The sequence below is a fragment of the Macaca fascicularis genome, chromosome 7 (assembly GCF_037993035.2).
Source record: "Macaca fascicularis isolate 582-1 chromosome 7, T2T-MFA8v1.1".
NCBI classification, from domain to species: Eukaryota; Metazoa; Chordata; class Mammalia; order Primates; family Cercopithecidae; genus Macaca; species Macaca fascicularis.
The window spans coordinates 98,407,643-98,431,827 of record NC_088381.1 but is presented as its reverse complement, the minus strand read 5'-3'; the positions used below and the strand labels follow the sequence as shown (position 1 = coordinate 98,431,827).

At 35.7% G+C, this 24,185-nt stretch overlaps 2 protein-coding genes across 12 annotated transcripts in view; both read right to left on the bottom strand.

The window, feature by feature from the left end:
* Window positions 1-2,585, bottom strand: part of SCFD1 (sec1 family domain containing 1) — a 104,263-nt gene extending 101,678 nt beyond the window's left edge. For all 3 annotated transcript variants that reach the window (XR_012415697.1, XM_005561013.4, XM_005561015.4), the window contains exon 1: window positions 2,508-2,585. Coding sequence is in view for 1 of the 3 variants with exons in the window: in XM_005561013.4 (XP_005561070.1) it covers window positions 2,508-2,565 (58 nt within the window). In the remaining 2 variants the exon portion in view is untranslated. The remainder of the gene's footprint in view (window positions 1-2,507) is intronic.
* Window positions 2,586-5,429: 2,844 nt separating this feature from the next.
* Window positions 5,430-24,185, bottom strand: part of G2E3 (G2/M-phase specific E3 ubiquitin protein ligase) — a 60,090-nt gene continuing 41,334 nt past the window's right edge. For 4 of the 9 annotated variants that reach the window (XM_045396255.3, XM_015453269.4, XM_005561011.4 and 1 more), the window contains 7 exons: window positions 23,704-23,828; window positions 23,468-23,600; window positions 19,561-19,868; window positions 17,279-17,460; window positions 12,927-13,099; window positions 9,462-9,652; window positions 5,430-8,682 (listed from right to left, as the gene is read on the bottom strand). In XM_045396255.3, the coding sequence (XP_045252190.1) occupies window positions 8,426-8,682; window positions 9,462-9,652; window positions 12,927-13,099; window positions 17,279-17,460; window positions 19,561-19,868; window positions 23,468-23,600; window positions 23,704-23,828 (1,369 nt within the window). In that variant the 3' untranslated portion in view covers window positions 5,430-8,425. Of the gene's footprint in view, window positions 8,683-9,461; window positions 9,653-12,926; window positions 13,100-17,278; window positions 17,461-19,560; window positions 19,869-22,744; window positions 23,003-23,467; window positions 23,601-23,703; window positions 23,829-24,185 lie in introns of all 9 variants that reach the window. The other 5 variants (XR_012415693.1, XR_012415694.1, XR_012415692.1 and 2 more) reach the window with 2 other exon arrangements.

The window sequence follows — 24,185 nt, the reverse complement described above, 5'->3', positions numbered from 1 at the left end:
ACAGTATTCCACAAAGAAGAAACAAATACAAAGGCTCGAAGGTGGGAGCATTGCTGGTGGGTTCAAGGAGAGGGAAGAGAAATAGGGAATGAGGTCCAAAAGCTACATGGGAACCAGATCATATAAGTAAGGCCTTGTAGAACACTGTAAGATCACTTTGGCTTTTATCATGGTTGAAATGGGAAGAAGCTGGAAGACTCTGAGCAAACATATGGCATGATCAGTTTGGGTACTGTGTGAAAAATAACGAAGGAGAACAGGATCGTAAAAGCAAGGAGACCAAATAGGTTATTGCAGAAATTCATAGTGGATAGGATCTGGAAATAGCAATGACAACAGTCAGATCCTGGATGTATTTTCAGAGTAGAACTGACAAGATTTACTGAAAGATCTTACATGAGACATGAAAGAGACAAGTCAAGAAAACTTCAAGGTTTTTGACCTGCAACTAAAAGGATGGAACTGCCATTAACTGATATGGAGCAGACTGAGTTCAGATGGGAGGGCCAGACTAGGGATATAAACCTGGGAATCATCAACATAGAGAATACTGAAAGCTAAGTTGCTAGATGCTAACACTAATGGGACCCAGCAACATTGAGAAGCAGGGAAGATGTGCAAGAACTTGTAACGAAGACGCATTCAATGAAGAACAACAGTAACACAAAGCAGGAGGCAACTGATTCTACCTGTTGAACTGAAGGTATGGATAGAGAGGACAGTAAACCTGGAAGAAAGGAGATAGCTTGTGAGCTTGTGGGATGACATTCAAAAGACCAATAAAGATTTTTCAGGCAGGCAAAGCAAGAAACAGGCATGTTAGTTTACCTCTATCTTACTTTCCTCACCTGTAAAATGGAGATAATAATACATAATCACCTAAAGCAATGCCTAACCATAGTAAATGCTCAATAAATGCTAACAATTATCTCATCCACCCAAATATTTCAGTATCGAGAATATTTGAGGATTGTGAGTTATTTCCCAAAACATTCTCAATAGGCATGAGGGAAATAGCTAATTCTGTATTACAATATATACACAAGGATTTACCTTCCTCTGAAAATGAGGCAGAATTCAATGACAGTAAAAATATGATAAAGAACAGATCTAGCACAATCTATCTAGTAATTCTGTAAAATCTCAACTATGTTCATTTCTGCAGAAATACAAACGATTAGATTTTAATGATCTACAAAGTTTCTGCATACAAGTTTACTGCCATGCAAATTTATTTTTCAAAAAGCTCTCTTGTATTGGTACAGTTTCACTGACACGTTATTTTAATATGTAGTATAGTCATCAGAAACACAGCATTAAAACAAATGGAGCTTCTATTTGCTTAAACAGATACAATGAATGGCAGGTATGCCCCAAATCTTATTTGAACTTCCCTATATTTGATTATGCCTGACTTCACCTGATAGGTTACACTAAATTATTTACTGGGAAAAGCAGAACGCAACTCAGCATCTTTTGTGTGTCATTACTAGATTGAAGTCTAACATTTTTCTTTAATTTCTTTAAATGCCAAAGAAAGGAATCAAATACAGCCCAAATTCCTTCTGTAGGTCATATGAATTATAAATTCATTTTTCTATTCATATTTATATCCAACAGGGCATAATTTCAGCAAACAGAATTCCAAGTATGCACATGCTTGACGCCTTATTTCTATTAGCTCCTCAGAATAAATGGCTTGAAAACTTTTAAGACAACTAGTTCAACCTTTAGTTTGTAGCTCACAGGTATAAACCAAGTTGTCGTAAGTTTTCAAATAAGGCAAAACTAATTTCTAAGAGGGAAAAAACCCCAAAACTCAAGAATATGTAGCTTCTTACATTTCTCTGCATAAATACAAGCTATATAAACATGCTCTATTGAAGATAAAATATTATTTTAAAACAATAATCTGTCAAACAATTAAAATGAGAAAGCTATTAATTCAATTCCTCAATGCCTTCCAGCAAAGTGAAGGAGAAAATCTTTTATCACCAGGCATTTTTCTGCAGGTACCCTCAAAAGGCTGGTCCGAAGTAGAGAAGTGGCGCAAAGCAGGCCGCTGTGAAAATACCTAAATTCTGTAATTGTGGTGGAAGTGCCAGAAAATGGGAGTTCTCTCAAAAATCAAAACCAGAACTGAACCACGCACAGAAACAAACTCGGAGACCTCATAGGTGGCAACATAGATAAGAAGCTATCTGCTGCTAGATCTTGTTGTGATGGCCTTCTGATGCCCACTAGGAAGGAGACAAGAGCAAGGCCATAGCAATCTGCCCACCGCTAAAGCTCCTTCTCCTGCACCACAGGAGGAACCGAGTCAAGCTAATGGCATCTTCTCCCCAAAAACTCAAAGGGGAGGGGCTCTTGATGTTCTAGGGACTGGATTAAACTCCCGGAGACCGCTCTCTGAGCTGCACGCACCACGACCGAGTGAGGGCGACAAGCACAGGAGAAGAATGTCGTCGGGGCAGTCACGAAGCTTCAAGAAGAGAGTAAGTCAGTACCTGTCTGCCTTTCCCGAATACTGGCTGCTGCTGCTGTCGCTGCCGCCGCCGACGCCATCTTGACTCCCACGAGCCACTGCCCGGCTGGCGAGCGGAGCCGGGGGATGACGTGGCTGCCCTTACCGCCCCGGAAGCAAAGCCCGGAAGGGCGGGGCAAAAGGGCGTGCCTGAGGGCCGGACTCCACCTCCTCGAGGAAGACCTCCACTCTCGATAGAACTGGGAGAGCCGGTGCAGGTTAACTCAGTGGCCCGTAATGTTAGCCGAATACTACGAGTTTTTATCCTGTCTTATCAAGCCACACTCTCTCAAATGGTAGCAACATTAAATTGAACTCTTAGGGTAGGAGCGTGTAGTGCTAAGAACCTAATTACTGAACTGTTGGCTTGGTGGCTTACAGAGCACTGACGGGGTGATAATACTCTAGGAGTATAAGGACCACAGGACTGAAGTAAATGAAGCTCCTGAAACACAGGCAACATTTTAACGTTAGCTCTAGTTTCTCAGTGCAGCAGGAGTCTTCCCTTTGCTCCTTTTTCCAGAGAAACAGAAAGCATTGGAGCTTCACTCTAATCTGGCATATTTCTCAGTCGCATCTCTTAAAAAAAAAAAAAAAGGGTCTAGCTTTATGGTGGCGTTCTGCCGGCATGGACACGGGATCCAGGGAGGTACAAAATGAGAAATTAGCATCTCTCCTCTTTCCTTGTAGTAATTGCAAAATCACATTGCCGTGGGAAGGAAGTTGCCCAGGCTCAAGTGCGCAATCAGGGCTCACTGCAGCCTCAAATTCCGACTGTCAAACGATCCTCCTGCTTCAGCCTCCCAAGTAGCAAGGGACTACAGCGGCACACCATCAGGACAGGCTGATGTGCTGGTTTTTTGTTGTTGTTGTTTTTGAGATAGTATCTCACTCTGTCGCTCAGGCTGGAGTGCAGTGGCAGAGTCTCAGCTCACTGTAGCCTCGACCTCCTGGACTCAAGCAATCCTCCCAAACTATCCTTCCACCTCAGCCAACCCAGTAGTTGAGACTACAGACAGGTGCCACCACGCCCAGCTAATTTTTTTTTTTTTTTTTTTTTTTTTTTTTTGTAGAGACGGGGATTCAGCATGTTGGCCAGGCTGGTCTTGTGCTGGCTGTTTAATGTACACTTGAAGCCACGTGACCACAAAATTTACGGGATTTCTAACTTAATCTATAGATTTTACTGTATGACAAAAATGGATACACAATGACAGCTCATTTCCCGAGTTCATTGATGACACTTCATTATGAAGCTGCACCAAATTCTGAAATGAAATCAGACTCTGCCTCAAAAACTTGACTTTCAAAATTATATAAATGAAATGAAGTTAGCCTATTATGTAAGACTGTTTTATAGTGTGAAACAATGGCTTTTTTCATTAATAAGAACTTTATTTTTGTGACATTTAAAATAGGTTATCTTATTTTTAATGCTATTAGGAAACATCCTAGCATTCAACCTACAATCTTTACCTTTTAAGAATTACATAATCTCTGCTGGGTGCGGTGGCTCACGCCTGTAATCCCAGCACTTTGGGAGGTGGAGGTCGGAAGATCACCTGAGGTCAGGAGTCCGAAACCAGCTTGGTCAACATGGTGAAACCCGGTCTCTACTAAAAATACAAAATTAGCCGGGCGTGGTGGTGGGCACCTTTAATCCCTGCTACTGGGGAGGCTGAGGCAGGGAGAACTGCTTGAACCTGCGAGGCGGAGGATGCAGTGAGCCGAGATGGTGCCCCTGCACTCCAGCCTCGGTGAGTGAGATTGTCTCAAAAAAAAAAAAAATTATGTAATCTTTTTTATAGCTAATTGGCATATTCATTAAGAAATTAACTGGAATACGTGTGTTTCTTCAGTACTATTACTAATATTTTGAAGGAATCTTTAATGATCTAGGTGTGTTCCAACTAAACAGAAACTATTTCTGCCCTGTGGGAAAGTTCTACTGCATTCTTCAGTCTCTATGAAATATAAAATATCTGAGAGCCCAATTTTGCTCATTTGGGTCCTTCCACTTTCAAATGCAAATCCATCATCGAGCCACTTCAGTTCCATCACAGATTCCCTCCCAAGACTATGAGTGGTGTTAAAATCACTAAGACAAATTTAAAATTGATGTACACTGCATACATAGGAAATGATAAAAACTCCTGACCAAGTGCAGAGAGTGTGGGCAATAGATTTATAGAAAAATACACCCCACAGAAGAACAGCAACCGTAGACAAATAGCCCTTGTAAGGCTGAGACTGAATAAGGTATTTGTTTTATTAGAATCAGAAAGACTGAAAATAATCTATGGCTACAGATTGTTCATTAACCTAATTTACTATAGCCATTTATCTGAGTCCAGATTTTTGGCTTAAATAATTTATTCTGGTTAGCTATTTTACGTTAGAGGATACATAGTTTTAACACAGATTCCCTCATTTCTATAGGTTCCTGGGTGTCAGACAGTAACTGCTTGCTTATAGGATCTCTCAAATGTGGAGAGTAAAGGAATCTTGTATCTTTCAGTTTTGTCAGAATCTTAATCTTGTTAAATCCCAATAAATTACTTAGTTTATACAGGCAGTTTATCTTTAATGGCATAAACATTTATTTATTTATAAAACTTTGTTATAAATGTCATGCTTTTTGGTTAATCTGGCAGTCTTTAAAAAGGGTATAAATAGGCTGACATATAAATTATCACCTAGCATAATACCTGGCATAGTGTAGGTACTGGGATATGTTTAGGAATTAGAAAAGATAATGGTCAAAATCAGAACTTGAAAACTGAGTCTCTTCAAGACAATCCAAATTTCCCTAAACCACAGATAATATACATTGAAGTAATTCATTATTAAATGTGTTATGTTTTGTATTGCATTACTTGAAGCATGAAACTTTGTATTGCATTACTTGAACCATAAAAACTAGTTTAATAGCTTATTTTAAAAGTAACAATGCAGTACATGATAATCACCATATAAAAGAATTACATGTTTATAATGTAATGATTTTGTTCTGATCATTTTCTTATAATGACTGAATGCTAAAGGCACAGTCACTGAAAAAAGTTACCTAATATACTCCCCTTGACTTAGTATTTAGTACTGAATACAGAAGTTCCAATAGCTTCCATATAATTAGGGGAAAAATTTACAAATGCATAAAATAGAAACCGAGGTGAATTCTCATGCTGGGTAATCAAATAAAGGCTTTTTACTTAACCCAAACAAAAAAAATCACTTCCTCAAATTATAGAAACTAAATATTACAAAGTATAAAAGTATAAGTTTCTGGTGAGATATTTTAAAGAATATCTTGAATAGTAGAGAACTGTATAAAAGGTATTAAAATAAAGTTTCCATATTGGAAATTGTTTAAAAACAATGAATATCAAACTAACCAAAACCATTAACAGTAGATGCATTATATATCAATTTATAGTTTTCCTCAACATTGACAGCAAGAGAAAACAGCCTTAAAATATACAATGTTTAGGCAATTGCAATATTTAAGAAATATATACACACATTTATAAAGATTTATAGCATAATTCTTTTTTAAAATCTAAAATAAGAATTATGCACTGGTTATAAAATGAATAAGAAAAGAACAATTATAATACCAACCATTTGACAAAATGACACTGCAGAAAATAAATAACCTACAGGTTTCTCTGATATTCCTTGACCATACAGATTAATCTAAAAATCCTAATAATGGAACATCCTTCAAACCAGAAAACATTTCGCAAAATAAATATTTATGCTTCACTTGAAAACATGAATATCCTAAATTATTTACACCATCTTATCACTAAGGCCCTGTCTATATATAAAGTAAGTCAAATGAAGAATTGAAATACTGTTTTTAATTGTAGCTAACCCAAGTACACTGCCTCTCCACTTGCCACCCCCACCCTAACAAAGTATTTGTGTGTGAATTACCAGCTTTAATTTCTACCCTAGGGGAAATTAATTAAAACTACAAACCAGAAAATAGCTTTAACTAGGTTTTTTTGGTTTGTATTGGTTTTTAACTGTTATAAAAACAAGGTGGATAAAGAAACAAAGTATCTTTTTATCAACATATTTGGAATAAAAATTGTATGGTGAGTTTGGGGTTTATATTAGCTATTCAAACTCTTTGATAATTGATCTTTCAGTTACTATTGATAAGGCAAAAGAATTCAACCAAAGACAAAGAAATGCCTTATTTAATGTTATTAAATATTTCAAGTTAAAGTAAAACAATTTGCTAGGTATGTTAGTGTATAGATTGAAAAAGACATGAGGGAACAAAGAAAAGTACACTAGAATTATGTTTTAGTTGTCCTTTGGTATTAAGAGATACATTATCTCTTTCAAATCTATTCTGTTACTTTTCTTAAAAAATATCAATAATTTAATGATATTTCTTAAGAAGGGTGAGAATATGACAACAGCTGACACCTGCTTTGTGTATTAAGAAAAATATGGTTAAAACATTTTACTTACCATAGTGATTTACCTATCATAATGATTTACTTTCATGGAAAACTCAACCATTACATCATTTAAATTTGATAATAGATTAAGGACATCAGACTTTGTTTTCCAATTTTTTCTTTTGTGGGAGTATAAATATGGGGACATGACTCTGGGACTATATATTTTCACATTGTTAGCACATTGTTAGTACAGTTACTTTTAGGTATTGTCTTTTAGTAGCATTATTAAAGTTAAAAAATAAAAGAAGGAAAGCGTTTATAGAAGGATACACAGAAACATAGTACTTATCTCTGAGCGGTGACATTAGAATGGGTTTTTCATTCTATCCTTTTTACTTTATTTATACATTGCTTATATAACAGATATCATTCAGGAGCAATGAAGATAACTGTATAATGCTATGGTGCCAACTTACCTTAGCATACAACCATCTTGATAATAAATAAGTCAAATGGTCAAACCTACCAATTCACAGAGATCATTTAAATACCTAAAATGATTATGGATCAGATATACAGAATACCAAACATAGGATACAGAAAACAACAACAACAACAATAATTTCCCATGATTAAAGCCAAGGCTTTAAAGAAGACACACTTTCTTAGGTATTTTCAACAAAATGTTATCCACCTCAAAAGTGTTTAAGCTCGTGGAATGTCAAAATTTGTGCAATTCTGCCTTTTTTTTTTTTTTTGTGAGATGGAGTCTTGCTATATTGCCCAGGCTGACTGAGCATCTCGATTCTGCCACCTCAGCCTCCCTTATAACTGGGATTACAGGCACATGTGCCCAGCTTAATTCTGCTTTATATATAATACTTCCAACTAGGCATAATCTAACTGCAGTGTGGGTCATCTTAATATAAATCAGTAATCTAAAAACATTTTAAACAACTAATTCGGTGACATCCTAGAAAAGCATGCATAGTAACACAAATCCCAGAATATAAGCCTCTGATTTATATAACAAAATTTAACCAATTAGCTTTTCTATTTAATGCTTTAAAATAAAATGAGGAATAATTTGAAAATTGAATAAATCTAGAAAAATTGTGGCATTCTATATGTAATCCTAATTTACAAAAAATGTGAGTAAAACAGTTTTTACTTTTATATACCATGCTACCATACCTAAATAAAATCCTTACAACCATTTTAAGAGTATTTATATTGAGGTTTATAAAGTATGTATATCAAGAAAATGAGAAACTATCACCTATCTTGACTAGTATGCTTTAACAAAAAAAATTTTTTTTAGCCTAAATGGCCATAATATTCCTTTATATTAATATCATAAATTTTATTAGGCCAAGAAACTAACTAGTTTGTTCAAAGTGATGATGAAAAGGTTAGTGAAACAAAAGAGAGTAATCAATAGCAGCTTTTAAAGAAGCTTCTCTTCGTTCAAGGAAACATTTTAATGTCCAATGTAATGAGAACTTTCTTCCTTTTCTAGTTTTAGAGTGTTTCTTATGGTGAAGTCCATATTTTCTTGAAACTCTTTATATGTATTGGTGACTGGAATTGCTAAACAGTTATTACACTTGTTTCCAACAGGAAAATCCACAGGCAGACACTCAATTGAGGGAGTGGGTTTAAATCCAGCTGGAGGAATGGAACTGCAACCAGTTGCAAAAATAAGAATGTCTTCCATTGTTGTTGTAGATTTACCATCTGAAAAAATTTACCAATAAAAGAGAAAAAGAAACAAAAGTAAATCCATGTTATATATTGCTATCATCATAGATTCTTCTCCAAATAGACTTGGAATACTGAAAGGCATAGACTCCCACATTTGTTTTGGGCAACTAAATCACAAAGTCAGGTATAGTAACAGGCAAACAGTACATAAATGAATCTCAAAGTAGAAGGACTAATATAATCATTTAGTACAACTACTTATTGCATATTTGACCACTTCTAGGTCATCACTATTTGATACAATAGTTCAACAAATACAGACAGAAAAACTAAATGGTAAAAACCCAAAAATCTAGCTAAACAAAGTTTCAACTGTAAGTTAAATTCTTCTCCACTCTATTAGGCAGAATGATTTTACACTGCTAATGCTCAATGATAAATATCATTGTTACAGCCCTAACCAGTGGAAGAAGAATAATTTAGTTTAACTTCAAGTTGAAAATGATGAAATAGATTATTAGGATTAAGACTGTTCTATGCTGTGACAATAATATTTTCTAGAAAGAATGCCTTTCACCTCAACTTATCCAGAGAAAAAAATTACAAAATATAAATTTCCTCTGTTACCTTTTCTCATCGTTTTTAACTTGGTCATATAAACTTGCTTTGAAATAACTTTCTTTTGTAAATACGGAGTTAGCATCTTAATATTAATACCAAAAGGCAAAACATACACACATAAAACCCCCAAAACAAATACGCTGAAACAAATATTCTGAGATCGTTAAAAGTAAAATAAAATATCCACATACCTTCAACAGCCTGTAAGTAACTGTTCCAAAACCCCAAAGCTTTTACATCAGGTAATGTGTGTACTGTAAAAAGATCACTAAGGATTTTTGCAGAAAGATTCTCAGGTTTATGACACAGGATGCTACAAAATGCTTCTGGATAAGCCTGAATTTTCTCCAAAACACCGAGGGTTTTCAGACCCTGTTTAAAACTTAACAGAAGAAAAATAATGAGCCAACATTCATACATGTGTGTTTGGTATTATATTAGGGAATATATATTTCCAGCTAATTTATCTGGCATTTTTTCAAAACAGCTAATGATTTTTAAAAAACAACCAAAAAAACCCTACAAGAGACAATCATATTTTCAGATGTGAGGGAAAAGAGAAGATATGGATATACTATACTTGATACTTTCAAATCCATAAGCAAATACATTAATATAAAATGACTACTTTACATACCTACATTATTTGGCTATTTATAGTTTCAAAACTAACAAGTTTTTATTAGAAAGATGTCAAAATCTGAAGTGTTTTATACTTCAAAGCTAATTATTATAAAAATAAAGTTTCCCAGATATTACCAAGAGTGACAAATCCTCATTACATAAAAATGTAAAACCTATATTGTTAAAAAAGAAATTAAGATAAAGCAAATGACAGATATTTAATATATATGACAGAAAATTAATTTTATGCAAGGAATACAAATTCTTCTGAAAGATCAATGATAGGGAAAATGAACAAAATATATCTGATTAACAAAAGAAATGCAAGTTAACAACTGAATATTTTAAAATGCACATTTTCATTAATAAGCAAAGAACAGACATATCATTTTTGCCTGACTTTCTAAATTTCCTATTCACCTCCTCAGATACTCTTGTATGTGAGTGGGATTTTGTATGTGAGTGGGACATGAGTTTTAAGAGTACCAGGAGGAGAATGGTATGGTTTCAATGTCTCATTTGAAACTCATGTTGAAATTTAATGGCCAGTATAACAGTATTGGGAGATAGGGTCCTTAAGAGGTGATTAGGTCACAAGGGCTCTGCCCTCATGAATGGATTAATATCATTATTGTGGGAGGGGGCTCCTGACAAAAAGGGTGAGTTCATCCTGATTTCCAGGGCACATCTCTGTCTTGAGTGCTCACTTGCTCTTCCACAATGCTATGATACAGCAAGACAGCTCTCACCAGATGTTGAGCAGATACTGGCACTATGCCTTTGAACTTCCTAGCCTCCAGAACTGTGAGAAATAAATTTCTTTTCTTTATAAATTACCAAGTCTCAGGTATTGTTATAGCAGCATAAAATGAGCTAAAAACACACATATGTTTATCTGTTATCAATAAAAAGAAAAACAAATAAAAGAATAAACCACAAAAAAATTGCCAAAATGGTTACTTCATAAAAGGTTGAATGGTAGATGGACATAGTATGGATGAAACCTATACTTCTTTGAATATACTTTCAGTATATTCTTATTATACATTTGCCTTTGGAACTATACAAAACATTTTATATAATTTTAAAATAAAATGAAATTTTAATAAAAATTAATCACTAAAAATAAAAAATGAAAATGCAATTTATGCCCAATTTTCAGCCACACAGAAAATATTCCAATGACTTATAAGCACAACAATTTGATAATGTTAGTACTGTTATTCTGAGACTATTGGTTATAAAATGTGGAATAAATCACATGAATAGTTACTTCATACTCAAATTCTCCAGTGTCGTTAAGAACTGGAATTCTCAACACAGGACAAAGAAAATGTTAAGTAAAGGCCGGGCGCGGTGGCTCACGCCTGTAATCCCAGCACTTTGGGAGGCCGAGGCGGGCGGATCACAAGGTCAGGAGATCGAGACCACGGTGAAACCCCGTCTCTACTAAAAAATACAAAAAACTAGCCGGGCGCGGTTGTGGGCGCCTGTAGTCCCAGCTACTCGGGAGGCTGAGGCAGGAGAATGGCGTGAACCCGGGAGGCGGAGCTTGCAGTGAGCCGAGATCGCGCCACTGCACTCCAGCCTGGGCTGGGCCACAGAGCGAGACTCCGTCTCAAAAAAAAAAAAAAAAAGAAAATGTTAGGTAAAAATCATGCAATAGGGAATCTGAATTAGAAGTATCAGGACACACTCATAATGGATCTTTAAAAAAAGTTTGATTTAAAAAAAATAGATAAAAATAGATTTAAAAACCCTTGACTTTTCTAATTTGGGTTCACTGAAAAGTCCTAGATACCATGACCAACCCAGCAAAATGAAGACTCTCTAATATCCAGACTGTGGTTGTGAATTACCCATTTCCCATTAAAAATAACAAAGGTTCCTTAGGCTAAAATGTGCAAAATAAGTCTGAAACACCTTCTGATACCATATAGCAAAAAAGCTTACAAAGACCATTAAGGCTCACATCAAAAGAATTAAAAACAACAACATAAAGACACTTATACTGATCCAAGACATATAAACTTCAGTAATGATATTAACTATGAAGATTTTAAACACATCAAATATATTTAAATCTATGGATTAATGATACTACATTTTTTTAAATGAATTGATCAGGTTTGAGATGATATCTGGTATCGGCTTTAAAATAATACTGGAGTCAATAACAAGGGTAGGATATAGATGAACAAGACAGGCACAGGTTAGTAAGTGTTAGATCTGGATGGTGATTACAGACTACTTTCATATGTGTATTTCCATTATTTAAAAAAATTGTAAGAGTGTAAGGAGATACATAAGTTGTCTAACTTAGACCAGTGTTCTAAACTAAAAGACAGCAAGAATCATACATACTTTGTTAATCAAAGAATGGTCAATATATATACTACCCAGCAGATAAAAGGTACTCAATAAATAGTTATTAAATGAATGCACAGAGATTAGTTGGCTCATGTAGTAAGAGTTTTAAAAAGAGTATTTTTTAGAAAAAAATTTATAATCTGAAATAGTGATTATTTCTATGAAAGCATCATACATTTACACAATTCTTTATTTTTTTTGAGAGGGGGTCTTGCTCTGTCACCCAGGCTGGAGTGCAGTGGCATGATCTTGGCTCACTTGGGTTCAAGCAATTCTCTAGCCTCAGCCTCCCAAGTAGCTGAGATGACAGGCACCCACCACCATGCCCGGCGAATTTTTGTATTTTAGTAGAGACAGGGTTTCACCATGTTGGTCGGGCTGGTCTCAAACTCCTGACCTCAAATGATCCACCTGCCCCAGCCTCCCAAAGTGCTGGGATTACAGTCGTGAGTGAGCCACCGCACCCGACCTACACAATGCTTATTAAATGATCAGAACAGTAATCATCCCAAAAAGGCTTAAGTTATTATTTTAAAATAGCATTTAAATTTTTTTCTGAGAAAAACATCTCACTTATTACCAAATATATCTCACATTACAAGATAATTAACCACTTTAAACATGTAATTTGAGAGAGCCATATATTAATAGAAACAACTTACCTTTCAAAGGGTGCTTGGACTCTCTGAATTACATGGTATACAAGTATGTCTTTTACTAACATATATTTATCACTTAATGTCGTTATAAGTCTGAGACATCCAATTAACTCAAGGTAGTTATAGCATTCATTTATTACTGACTTTAAGTCAGCTACAGTTGTTGCAGTATTTATCTGTAACGAAGGAGAAAATACAGCCACTTTACCCATTTACTTTTGAGTGACATGTACATTTCAAATGATATTAATTTATACTCAAATTTCTGAGTACATATGGGTGCAGTGAAAGTAAACCAAGAAGTATTTTTCTAGAATAAATGTCTGATGATCCAGTTCAACAAATTTGTCTATTTCTGCCTTCAAGAAATCCAGAGTATAATGAAACTATTTGTAAAGAAGGAAATAACTGACACTGAAAAATTATATAGCACTAGGTAAGACTAGCAACTAGGGAGGCTGAGGTGGGAGGCTTGCCTGAGGCCAGAAGTTCAAGAACAGCCTGGGCAACACAGCTAGTCCCCTTCTCTAAAGAAAAAAAAAAAAAAAAAAAAAAAAAAAGGCCTGTTGTGGGTGGCATACACCTGTAGTCCTAGCTACTCGGGAAGCTGAGGTAGAAGGATTTTGAGCCCAGGAGTTGGAGGTTCAGTGAGCTATGATCGTACCAATGTACTCTAGCCTGGGTGACAGACTGAGACCTTATCTCTTAAAAAGAAAAGAAAAAAAAAAGAGAAAAGTTACCTAGCACTAGATAGGCAAGAAAGATGACCTGGGAATTCATGAAAAAGAGTATCAGCTGAGAATTAAAAGATGGACAGAATTTTACCAAGAGCATTTTAGTGAACAGCGTAAACAAAGAAATACTTGGCCATCTATGTGGAAGTGAAAGTGAAAGACAAGTGAAAGTGCAAGACACTTTCATACAGGTAAGCTCTTAAAGGTACAGATGGAAAATGTTAAAAATAGGAAACAATCCATTAACAGAAAATTTACTTACAATTTCCTTTTCCTAAAACATTCTTAGAGATTTACGTGACTTCTTCTCATTCATTCAAAATCTCTGCTGAAATCTCTGAAGTTTTTCATGACTATTATGCTCAAAATACTATCTTTACACCCTGTCAGAGTAATAATTGGGTGTATGTTGCCTCATCCCTGCAAACCCTCAACCCTGCTGGGCACATAGCCAAACTTTTGCTGCAGCTAGGTGGGGCTACATGACTGTTCAATGGGATGTAAGTAAAAACAATGTCTCAAATTTCCCTGCTCTCAACTTCCACTTTTCTCCTTTAAGAGCAAGCTTCAACCATGTGGATGAAGACAATAATGCTAAGTGTTACACGATAATGAGAGGGAGGAACTCAAGTCCTTAGATGGTTTTGTAAATCACGATGTATCTCGAAAACAGAGGGCCATCTGTATAAAGGGCCAGATAGCATTTTATGCTTTTCAAACTATATGATACCTGTTGCAGCTACTCAACTCTACCACTGTAGTGTGAAAGCAGTCAGATCAGTAGCAAATGGGCATGGTTGCCCAATGTAACTATTTACCAAACAGGCAACAGGCCAGAACTTGACCTACAGGCCATTTTTTGTGCCAACTCTTACCCTAAAATCTAGACAATGGATTTTACGGAGCAGTAAACATCTGCCTTCTTTGAGCCACTGTCTTTCTGTGTCTACGTGATACAGAAGTTTAGCCTAAAACCTAACTTATATATACTCCAACCTTTATCTATCTCCTTTCTTTAATTCTGTTGTATGTATGTATGTATGTATATATTTATGTATATATTTTATTTATTTGGGATGGAGTCTCACTTTGTTGCCCATGCTGGAGTGCAGTGGTGTGATCCTGGCTCACTACAACCTCCGCCTCCCAGGCTCAAATGAGCCTTTCAAGTAGCTGGGACTATAGGCGCACGCCACCACACCCGGCTAATTTTTTTGCATTTTTAGTAAAGATGGGGTTTCACCATGTTGGCCAGCCTGGTCTCGAAATCCTGACCCCTGGTGATACGCCCGCCTCGGCCTCCCAAAGTGTTGGGATTACAGGCATGAGCCACTGCACCTGGCCATATTCTGTTTTATTTAGCATTATCATACATTTTACTACATGATAGTATATTATATTTGTTGTTTATCTTCTGTGTTCTCTCTTAATGTAAACTCCAAGAAGGTAGTGACTTTGCCTCACTACTCTATCTTTAGTAACAAAACAGTACAGAGTACATAGTATTTCTTAAATGAACAAACACTGGATAAAAAGTACAGAAACTGGAGTAGATAAAGCCATGAAGAGAGGTGAAGGTCTTAAATGCCCTAATGAAGAGCTTAAACTTTGTTCAACAGGCAATGAGAAGCCATTGGGGGATTCCTGAGGAAGAAAGCAATATGGTCAAAACTGTACTTTTGGAAGAATCATCCCAAATAAGAATATTAGAACAACATTCTAATTGTTTAAGCCTAGGGAAAATTTGAGTTTGGTAAAAAAGGCACACTAGAAATAGGAAGTAAAGGTTGATGATAAGTCAGTCTTAGAGATAGGTGACTTGACATACAACTGGAAAATGGAGGAGTATGAAAATGACTCTCCAGGACAGCTTGGAAATAAGAAATCTCTTGGAAAGAAAAGGCAAACAGGTAAAAACAAAACAAAAAAGCCCCCCAAAAAACAATCAAACAAAAAATTCTGGGAAAAACACTATTTTCATCTTAAACATGTTGGACTCAATGTGCTACAAGACCCAGGTCTTATCTGTATATAAGAGTCCAGAGGCTCAAAAATACAGGTCTGTGAATCATTCAGAAAGATTACAGGAGAGAAGAAGCTCTCCAAATAATAAAGAATGAGGACTGTTAAGACAACACTGAAAAATGCTGTTTCAGGGGTAAGAAGAAAAAGAAGTAAGAAGTATTAAAGAGAGAATCATCAGAAGTAGAAGGAAGTACAATATTAAATAAAATATTGCAGAGAAATTCTAAGTGGTAATTGCAGAAGTCACAGCAGATGAAAAATTAGAAAAGGACTTTGGACATGGATATTTAGAGCCTCGGATATAAACTATGAACTAGCTAACTTGAGACTTGTGGTAGGGACAGAAGCCTGATTACAAGAAATAAAGAGGAAATAGGAAGTAGAGACAATGAAGCTTAAATACACTTTTTTTTTTAGTAAAGAGGACACAAAAGGAAAAACAAAGAATTAAAGGGGTCAATTTAAAACACAGTGTTAGGATAAGCAGTCTTAGGGCAAATGAAGGAATTGTTATAATACACTACAGCAACTCACACTTCAGCAGTGCTCACTCTGTGACTTAGAAACTGAGGTTGAGTAAGATTAACATGCCCAAAGTGACACAGCATATAGTAGTTATAAGAGCTGGCATTCAAAGTAAAATCTGACTTCTGAGCCTATGCTTTATTTTATTTTACTTTATTTTATTTTTTGAGACGGTGTCTCCCTCTGTTGCCCAGGCTGGAGTGCAGTGGTGTGAGCTCGGCTCACTGCAACCTCAATCCGCTGGGTTCAAGTTATTCTTGTGCCTCAACCTCCAGAGTAGCTGGGAATATAGGCACACGCCACCACGCCCGGCTAAGGCCTATGCTTTTAATCATTAAACAACACTGTCTGTTAATTGAGACAATGGATAGAGTATGCTTAAGTAGGAGGGAGGTTAAGGAAGAAAAGTTAAATGGCTTACATTGTCTCAGTTTCTAAAGCAGTAACATGTTGGCAATGACACTTATATGGCATTATGATAAATGAGTGTTTGTACATGTGACATGTTTAGTACAGGACCCATTATAAGTGCTGAATAAATTGTAACTATTTTTAGGAGGATGCATTAAGTCCTCCCTGATCCCTACCACCTGTTCCCCTTTGGAAGAAATTCAGCCTGGTCTTTCTCTCCATCTATCATTCATACCTCCCTATAGAAGGAAGGAAAAGTATTCTAACTGGTAAGCCAAATCCTTACTCTCTTCAGATCCACCGGCCTTGCATCAAAGTGCACTTTCATCTGCTTTCTAGCATGCAATAGGGAATCTGCCTCAAGTTGTCTCTAGCAAGGCAGGCAAATCCATGTATTTCTGAGGAGCATTCACAAGCCATGTTGAACACAGACCAAAATCACATCATCCAATTGGTTTTACTAACATTAAACCTGCACTTTAATCTCCAGCCATCTGACTTTTAAAACTATCTTTTAACTGGTTCAGAACTCCACTGGTAAACAGAAATATATGTTTACAATCCCTAACTCCTTCATAGATATTATTTTATTGCAGATCATTTACATTAAAAGATACCTAGAATGTAGTGTGCATTTTAATAAACAGATCCATTGCTTACCCTGATTATAATCTGTGCCACATCAAAGTCTGAAACATCATCTAAAATTGGCTGGGTATTTTCTGGTCCATAAACAAGGCAGTTAAACAAGGTTTTAGAAAAGAAACCAGGTGAAGGACCACCGTGAACTAAAGAAATGGCAAGCATTTTGCCAGCTTCATAGTAAAGATTCTCTTTCAGAGCTGTAAATACAGATGAAAATATATCAAATACACTTCTATTATTGTAAGATAACCATCATTTTAAATATATATTAAAAATTAGTCCAAAAATCTAAGCATTAGATAAATATAATGCTTAGAAGCTACCATTATGTAGAAAATATAGATCTCACCTAAAATATAAAAAAAGACACATTTTTCTGAATATAAAGTAAAAATCTATTGTAGAAAACATAAAACACAATAAACATACCACCATAATAACCACTGTAAACACTTTGGTGCATAGTCATGCACGATATTAGGATGTTGTGGTCAAGAATGGATGAAATACATTAAAGGTGGTCCCTAAGATTATAATGAAGCTGAAAAACTCCTATGACCTAGTGATGTTATACTGTCATAGCACAATGCATTACCTTTTGTATATTTAGATATACATATACTTACCATCGTGTTACAATTGTCTACAGTGTTCAGTACAGTAACATGTTATACAGGTTTGCAGTCTAGAACCAATAGGCTTTACCATATAGCCTCGGTGTGTAGTAGGCTACATCAACCAGGTTTCCGTTAAGTACACTTTACGATCTTTGCACAATCATGAAATTGCCTACTGACACATTTCTCCGAACATACCCCTGTTACTAAGTGACAAATGACTGTATTTGTACCTCTTTGTGTATATAAATATAAAAACAATTTGACTTATGTTTTATCCACTTATTATATTGTAAACTTTTTATCATACTGCTCAAAATTACTCAAATCTATAGTTAATAAATGTATTTAGACTAACTTAGAGATGTGCTATAATGCAAACCATCCCCCTATTACTGGCTATCCTGGCTAAGTGACATTTCCAACTATATGAGACATAATGTTATAGTCAACATCTACTCACATATTCTTGTTTATATTTATTTGATTAGGATTCCTACATATGGTATTAATAGGTCAAAGGATAGGAACATTTTTAAGGTTCTTGATCTATATCATTAAATAATCTTTCCCAAAGGCACAAATTTACTCTCAACAGTACATGCTGTCTTACCTTACTGTCAGAGCTTGAATTAAAATTGTCATTTCAAATGTATTAGCAACTCTGATGTGTCAAAACAATCAAGTAAATTTTTCCTTAATTTTTAAATTGTTGAAAGCAACTTATTAATAAGGGACATTAACCATACCTGCGCAATAATCTTATAAGTTACATATTCATAATCACATTTTACAGATGAAGAAACTGAGATCCAGAGAGAGTAACTAAGGATGTAAAGAACTAGATGTGTACAAACTTGAATTCAGATGCTGTGATTTAAATTCACGTACTCTCCACCATACCAAAGCTGCCTTGAGTTAACATTACTATTTGGAAAGCTTTTTATTTATTTTTATGTTTTATTTTAAAGGGATTTTACAATTAAACTGTGTGAACTATACAGAGTAAAAATGATGCTTTAGGCAATGGTGAGGATGTTTACAAAAAATATAGCAGGAAATTCAAATGAAATGAAATGAAATGCCTTCTCATTTTCTTTCGAATTTCCTATTGCAGCAAAAGTAGTAAAAAAGCCCCTAAAAGAGAATGCTAGAATTACCCACTGTTTTGAGATGCCTGTTATAATTACCTTAAGTTCTCACCAATAGTAAAGACAGAAAACTATCATATACATAATTGTGCAAAAAAAAAAAAAATTATTGCAAACAAAAGTATACTGAAAAATTGGTTACATGTGGACTAGGAAACTATGTTATAAAAACTCTATGTTAACCGCAAATTCCAAATATACAAACAAGAGGAATTCAAATAATCATCCCCATTTGGCCACTCTATTAAAATGAGATTAAAGAGAAAGTTACACTTAATTATGGATTAATTTTTAGAAGAATATTGCTATAAAGAATGTATATTCTTAAATAAAAAATGTTTCACCACAAAATTTACTTTTTCAACTGTCACTCCCCCTTCCCACTTTCCTGTGATTCTGTCAGTAGTTTATTAACAAAGTGAACTGTATATTTAGAGCACAGGTATTAAATATCAATTCTAACCAGCTATCTATCTCTTTTTCTATACATGTGATATTTGGTATATACAACAATAAATAAAATAATTACCTTGAGAATTTAGAGACAAGTTCTTTGACAAGGACCCTTCAAACAATGATGAGTTCTCAAGATGTTGCATTAAGAGACTCAGAAATTCTTGCTTTGATCCAGGATGCTCACTTCCAAAATTATCATTTTCAATAACATATGCTACTTCAATTGCATATGAAGGATTAAAGTTTCGATTTCTGAATGCATCTAAGGCACTAGTCCAGATATTGGCTTTGTTGATATATAATCTTTTAGTTTTTTTTTTAATTTGGAATCCTAACTCTATTAATAGTGTTGATACATTTCTTCTAAATTTGCTGCCTTGCCTATAAAACATGAATTTAAACATAGAGATAAGTACTTTAAAGTACTTTATGTGAAACAGCAGTTATATAGCCAATAAAACATGACGAGGGAAAAAAAAAGATTAATAGGATATTCTTTCCCAACTTCCATCCAAAATCGTACCAATGGCTGCTACTAGAACCAAAAACAGTTATTTGATAATCTTAGTTTTAAATTCTTGATTCCTCATCCCAATCTTTTACCAAATTAGAATCATTTACAAGAAAGTTGATAGATAATTATCTCAAATTTAACCAACCAGTGAATTCCGGTTTACTAATCAGAATCTCAGGCCGGGCGCGGTGGCTCACACCTATAATCCCAGCACTTTGGAGGCAGAGGAGGGCGGATCACCTGTGGTCAGGAGTTCGAGACCAGCGTGACCCACAGGGAGAAACCCTGTCTCTCTATTAAAAATACAAAATAAGGCCAGGCGCAGTGGCTCAAGCCTGTAATCCCAGCACTTTGGGAGGCCGAGACGGGCGGATCACGAGGTCAGGAGATCGAGATCATCCTGGCTGACACGGTGAAACCCTGTCTCTACTAAAACAATACAAAAAACTAGCCGGGCGAGGTGGCAGGTACCTGTAGTCCCAGCTACTTGGGAGGCTGAGGCAGGAGAATGGTGTAAACCTGGGAGGCGGAACTTGCAGTGAGCTGAGATCCGGCCACTGCACTCCAGCCTGGGCAACAGAGCGAGACTCCATCTCAAGCAAGCAAGCAAGCAAACAAACAAACAAACAAAATAAGCCGGGTGTGGTGGCGCATGCCTGTAATCCCAGCTACTCGGGTGGCTGAGGCAGGAGAATCACTTGAACCAGGGAAACGGAGGTTGCGGTGAGCCGAGATCGCGCCATTGCACTCCAGCCTGGGCAACGAGAGCGAAACTCCGTCTCAAAAATAAATAAATAAATAAATAAATGAATAAATAAATAAAGCCCAAACTCTCACCTTCCTGGCTAATGGCTATAATTAAGTTTCTTAATTGTAGTTTACTTCACGTTTACTGTATCCTTTTTTTAAAAAAGCAAATGTAATCTCTGCTTACTATGTAAGAAAATGTCTTTGAGAGATTACACAATATATTTTAAATCATAAAGTCATAATTAACAGTAGAGCTAATATTATAAACAGAATTCACAATTCCTAAAATAGTACCTTTTAGTCTAGACCAGTAAGTCACGAAGTGTGGTCCCAGACCAGCAGCAGCATTGCCCCAGAACTTGTTAGAAATGCAAATTATTGAGCCCTACAGCACATCTATAGAATCAGAACCTGTCGGCATGAAGTCCAGCAATCTGTTTTAACAATCCAAGTGACTATATAACCCAGCTCAATCACTCCTTCCCTCAGTTTCTCCATCTGTAACTGGAATTAATGTTCTCAAAAATAAATTTGTTTTGGGCAATGCCCATGGATCATTTTCTATACCAAGTATGAATTTGTCCCACCCCAAGACATTACAGTGCCCTAGTGTGGGCCAGGTTTTGCTTTTTCTTTTTTTATATCATCCTCTCTTCATTAACTTATGTTGAATAAAAGCTAAAGTCCTTTGGAAGTAAGACAATTCTTCAGAAACATACCTTTTTTATAGTATGTTGATTCCTTGCTCCTGCCTGATCAGGGGAATGTTGATGCTATTCTTCTAAACATGACTACATGTTAAAGCAGGAGCAAGGAGTCAAGCTTCCCTGGTGTAACATCTTTGGAAATCTAAATATTAAAATTATTTTAAAATAATGTGAACATCTATTTTGATACTAAAAGTATAACAATATTTGTAACAGATTTTTCCGTAGAGTTAACACAAGTGGCATAGTAAAACAGATATTCTTCAAATTTTGAAGAGTACTTAATATTCTACCTGTCTACAAATTCAGTTATCAAATGTCTTCACAAAAATTATCTTTACTATCTTCTAAGGTTTTAAACTTGAAACTTTTTTTTTAGAGACAAGGTCTTGCTGTGCCACTCAGGAGAGAGTATAGTGGCATGATCATAGCTCACTGCAGCTTGACCTCCTGGGCTCAAATGATCTTCCCACCTCAGCCTCTTGCCCAGCTAGGACTACAGGTGCACACCACCATATCTGGTTATTTTCTTAAAATATTTTTGTTGAGACGAAGTCTCCTAACATTGCCCAGGCTGGTTTCAAACTCCAGGGTTCAAATGATCCTCCCACTTTAGCCTCCCAAACTGTTGGGATTACAGGTATGAGCCACCATACCCAAACTGAAATTATTTTTAACAAGAATGTATTTCATCATGCTTAGCGACTAATTTTCTACTTCTTCCCTATTGGATAAAGCAAGGCTCTAAAAACTCTTTTGCAAATCTATATAAACATAAAAATCTTAACTACAGCTGAACAAATACCCAACATTATAAAGATGTAATTCCAATCTTATTTAATTAAGATTTTGAAAGTAACTTATTATTTTGCTATCTTTTTTTTTTTTTTTTTTTGAGAGTCTCGGTTCTGTCACCAGGCTGGAGTACAGTGGCACAATCTTGGCTCACTGCAACCTCTGCCTCCTGGGTTCAAGCGATTCTCCTGCCTCAGCCTCCCAAGTAGCTGGGACTACAGATGCCCAGCTAAATTTTGTATTTTTAATAGAGATAGGGTTTCACCATGTTGGCCAGGATGTTCTCGATCTCTCAACCTCTAGGTCTCCCAAAGTGCTGGGATTACAGGCATGAGCCACGACACCCAGCCTATTTTGCTATCTTATGGGAACAGAAATTAATGTGATAATAGTATGTACGCCTTAAACTTTCTAAAGCGAAGAGCTGACATTTAGACTCCTGACATTGACAGTAAACAAGCAAACAATGATTATAACATCAAAGCTCACACCTGTAATCCCAACATTTTGGGAGGCGAAGGTGGGAAGACTACTTGAGACCAGGAGTTCAAGACCAGCCTAGGCAACATAGCAAGATGTCCATCTCTACAAAAATTTAAAAATTAGCTAAGCATGGTGGCATGCATCTGTAGTTCCAGAGACTTGGTAGGTTCAGGTGGGAGGATCACTTGCACCCAGGAGATTGGGGCTGCAGTGAGCCATGATCATGCCACTGTACTCCAGCCTGGTAACAGAGCGAGACTTTATTTCTAAAAAAAAGACAAAAGAAAAAAAATTTCTATTTTAAATAGGATTCTTTCCTTTTAATAAGGTGACATGGTATGCTTGATATTTTAATTTCCTGTCTTACTCTATAATCAAATAACATTTTAAGCACATTTTCCAGATCAGTGTTTTTCAAACTATCTTGAAAGTGATCTATAATAAAAAATATATTTTACATCATTACTCCATACACAAAAAAATTAATTAGGATAGATACACTTTTCCCAAGTATGATGCATTTTGGTATTTTGTATTCTATTCAATCCCATTTCATTTTCTTTAAAATGCTGGTTGCATTGATTTCATGATCACACGCTGGGTCCTGAAGGTTGAAAAACACTCTTCTAGACTACTATATGATCACCTAATATTCTAAATGTGTATGGCATTTCCTATCATAATTTTCTCCAAATAGATTTTTATGTATTTCTCCAATTCAAAATACATACCTCAGTAGATCTTTACTCTGGGATCCAGGTGACTGCCTGGGTAATTTAGGTGATGACTCTTCCAACAAACAATCTGTAATCCCCACATTATTAGAGTTGGGTAATACATGTTTTTTGGCTTTTTGGAACTCTCCTACAGATTTAAATTTCCATGTTAGCATAACAGAGATATAGGTAAAAACTTTTAAATAATACACATTTGAATAAAAACTTTATTCAAAATTACAAAAAATTACCTGAATTGTAGATAATACCCCTACATTCCAAACACTCCCAATTTTGCTCCCATGACCGTAGTGAGGAGCAGGCTAAATGTGTGCCACTGGAACCACAACACTGACAGCGCTTTATTTCCCATTTGCTGAGGACATAAAGAAAAGCAGACACTTACATTTCGTTTATTCTAGTTTCAACCACTAGCAATGTCCACAGGGCCTGCCTTCTTACACACACACACACACACACACACGCACACACCCACCCAATTGATTTTCTAAAAGAGGAAAAAGATTATCTGCTTCTCTAAATATCTCTAATGTAAAAACCAAAACTAACTTATCACACTCATATGCACATACACAAAGAATATAAACATCAGACAAAATATGATTAAGAGGGAGAAAATAAATTTTCCTTTCTATTTAGAGATGACTATGCTTACAGGGAGATTGCTGTGTCAGTGTGTCTGATATGGAAGAAACATTCAGTAAATTTCAAG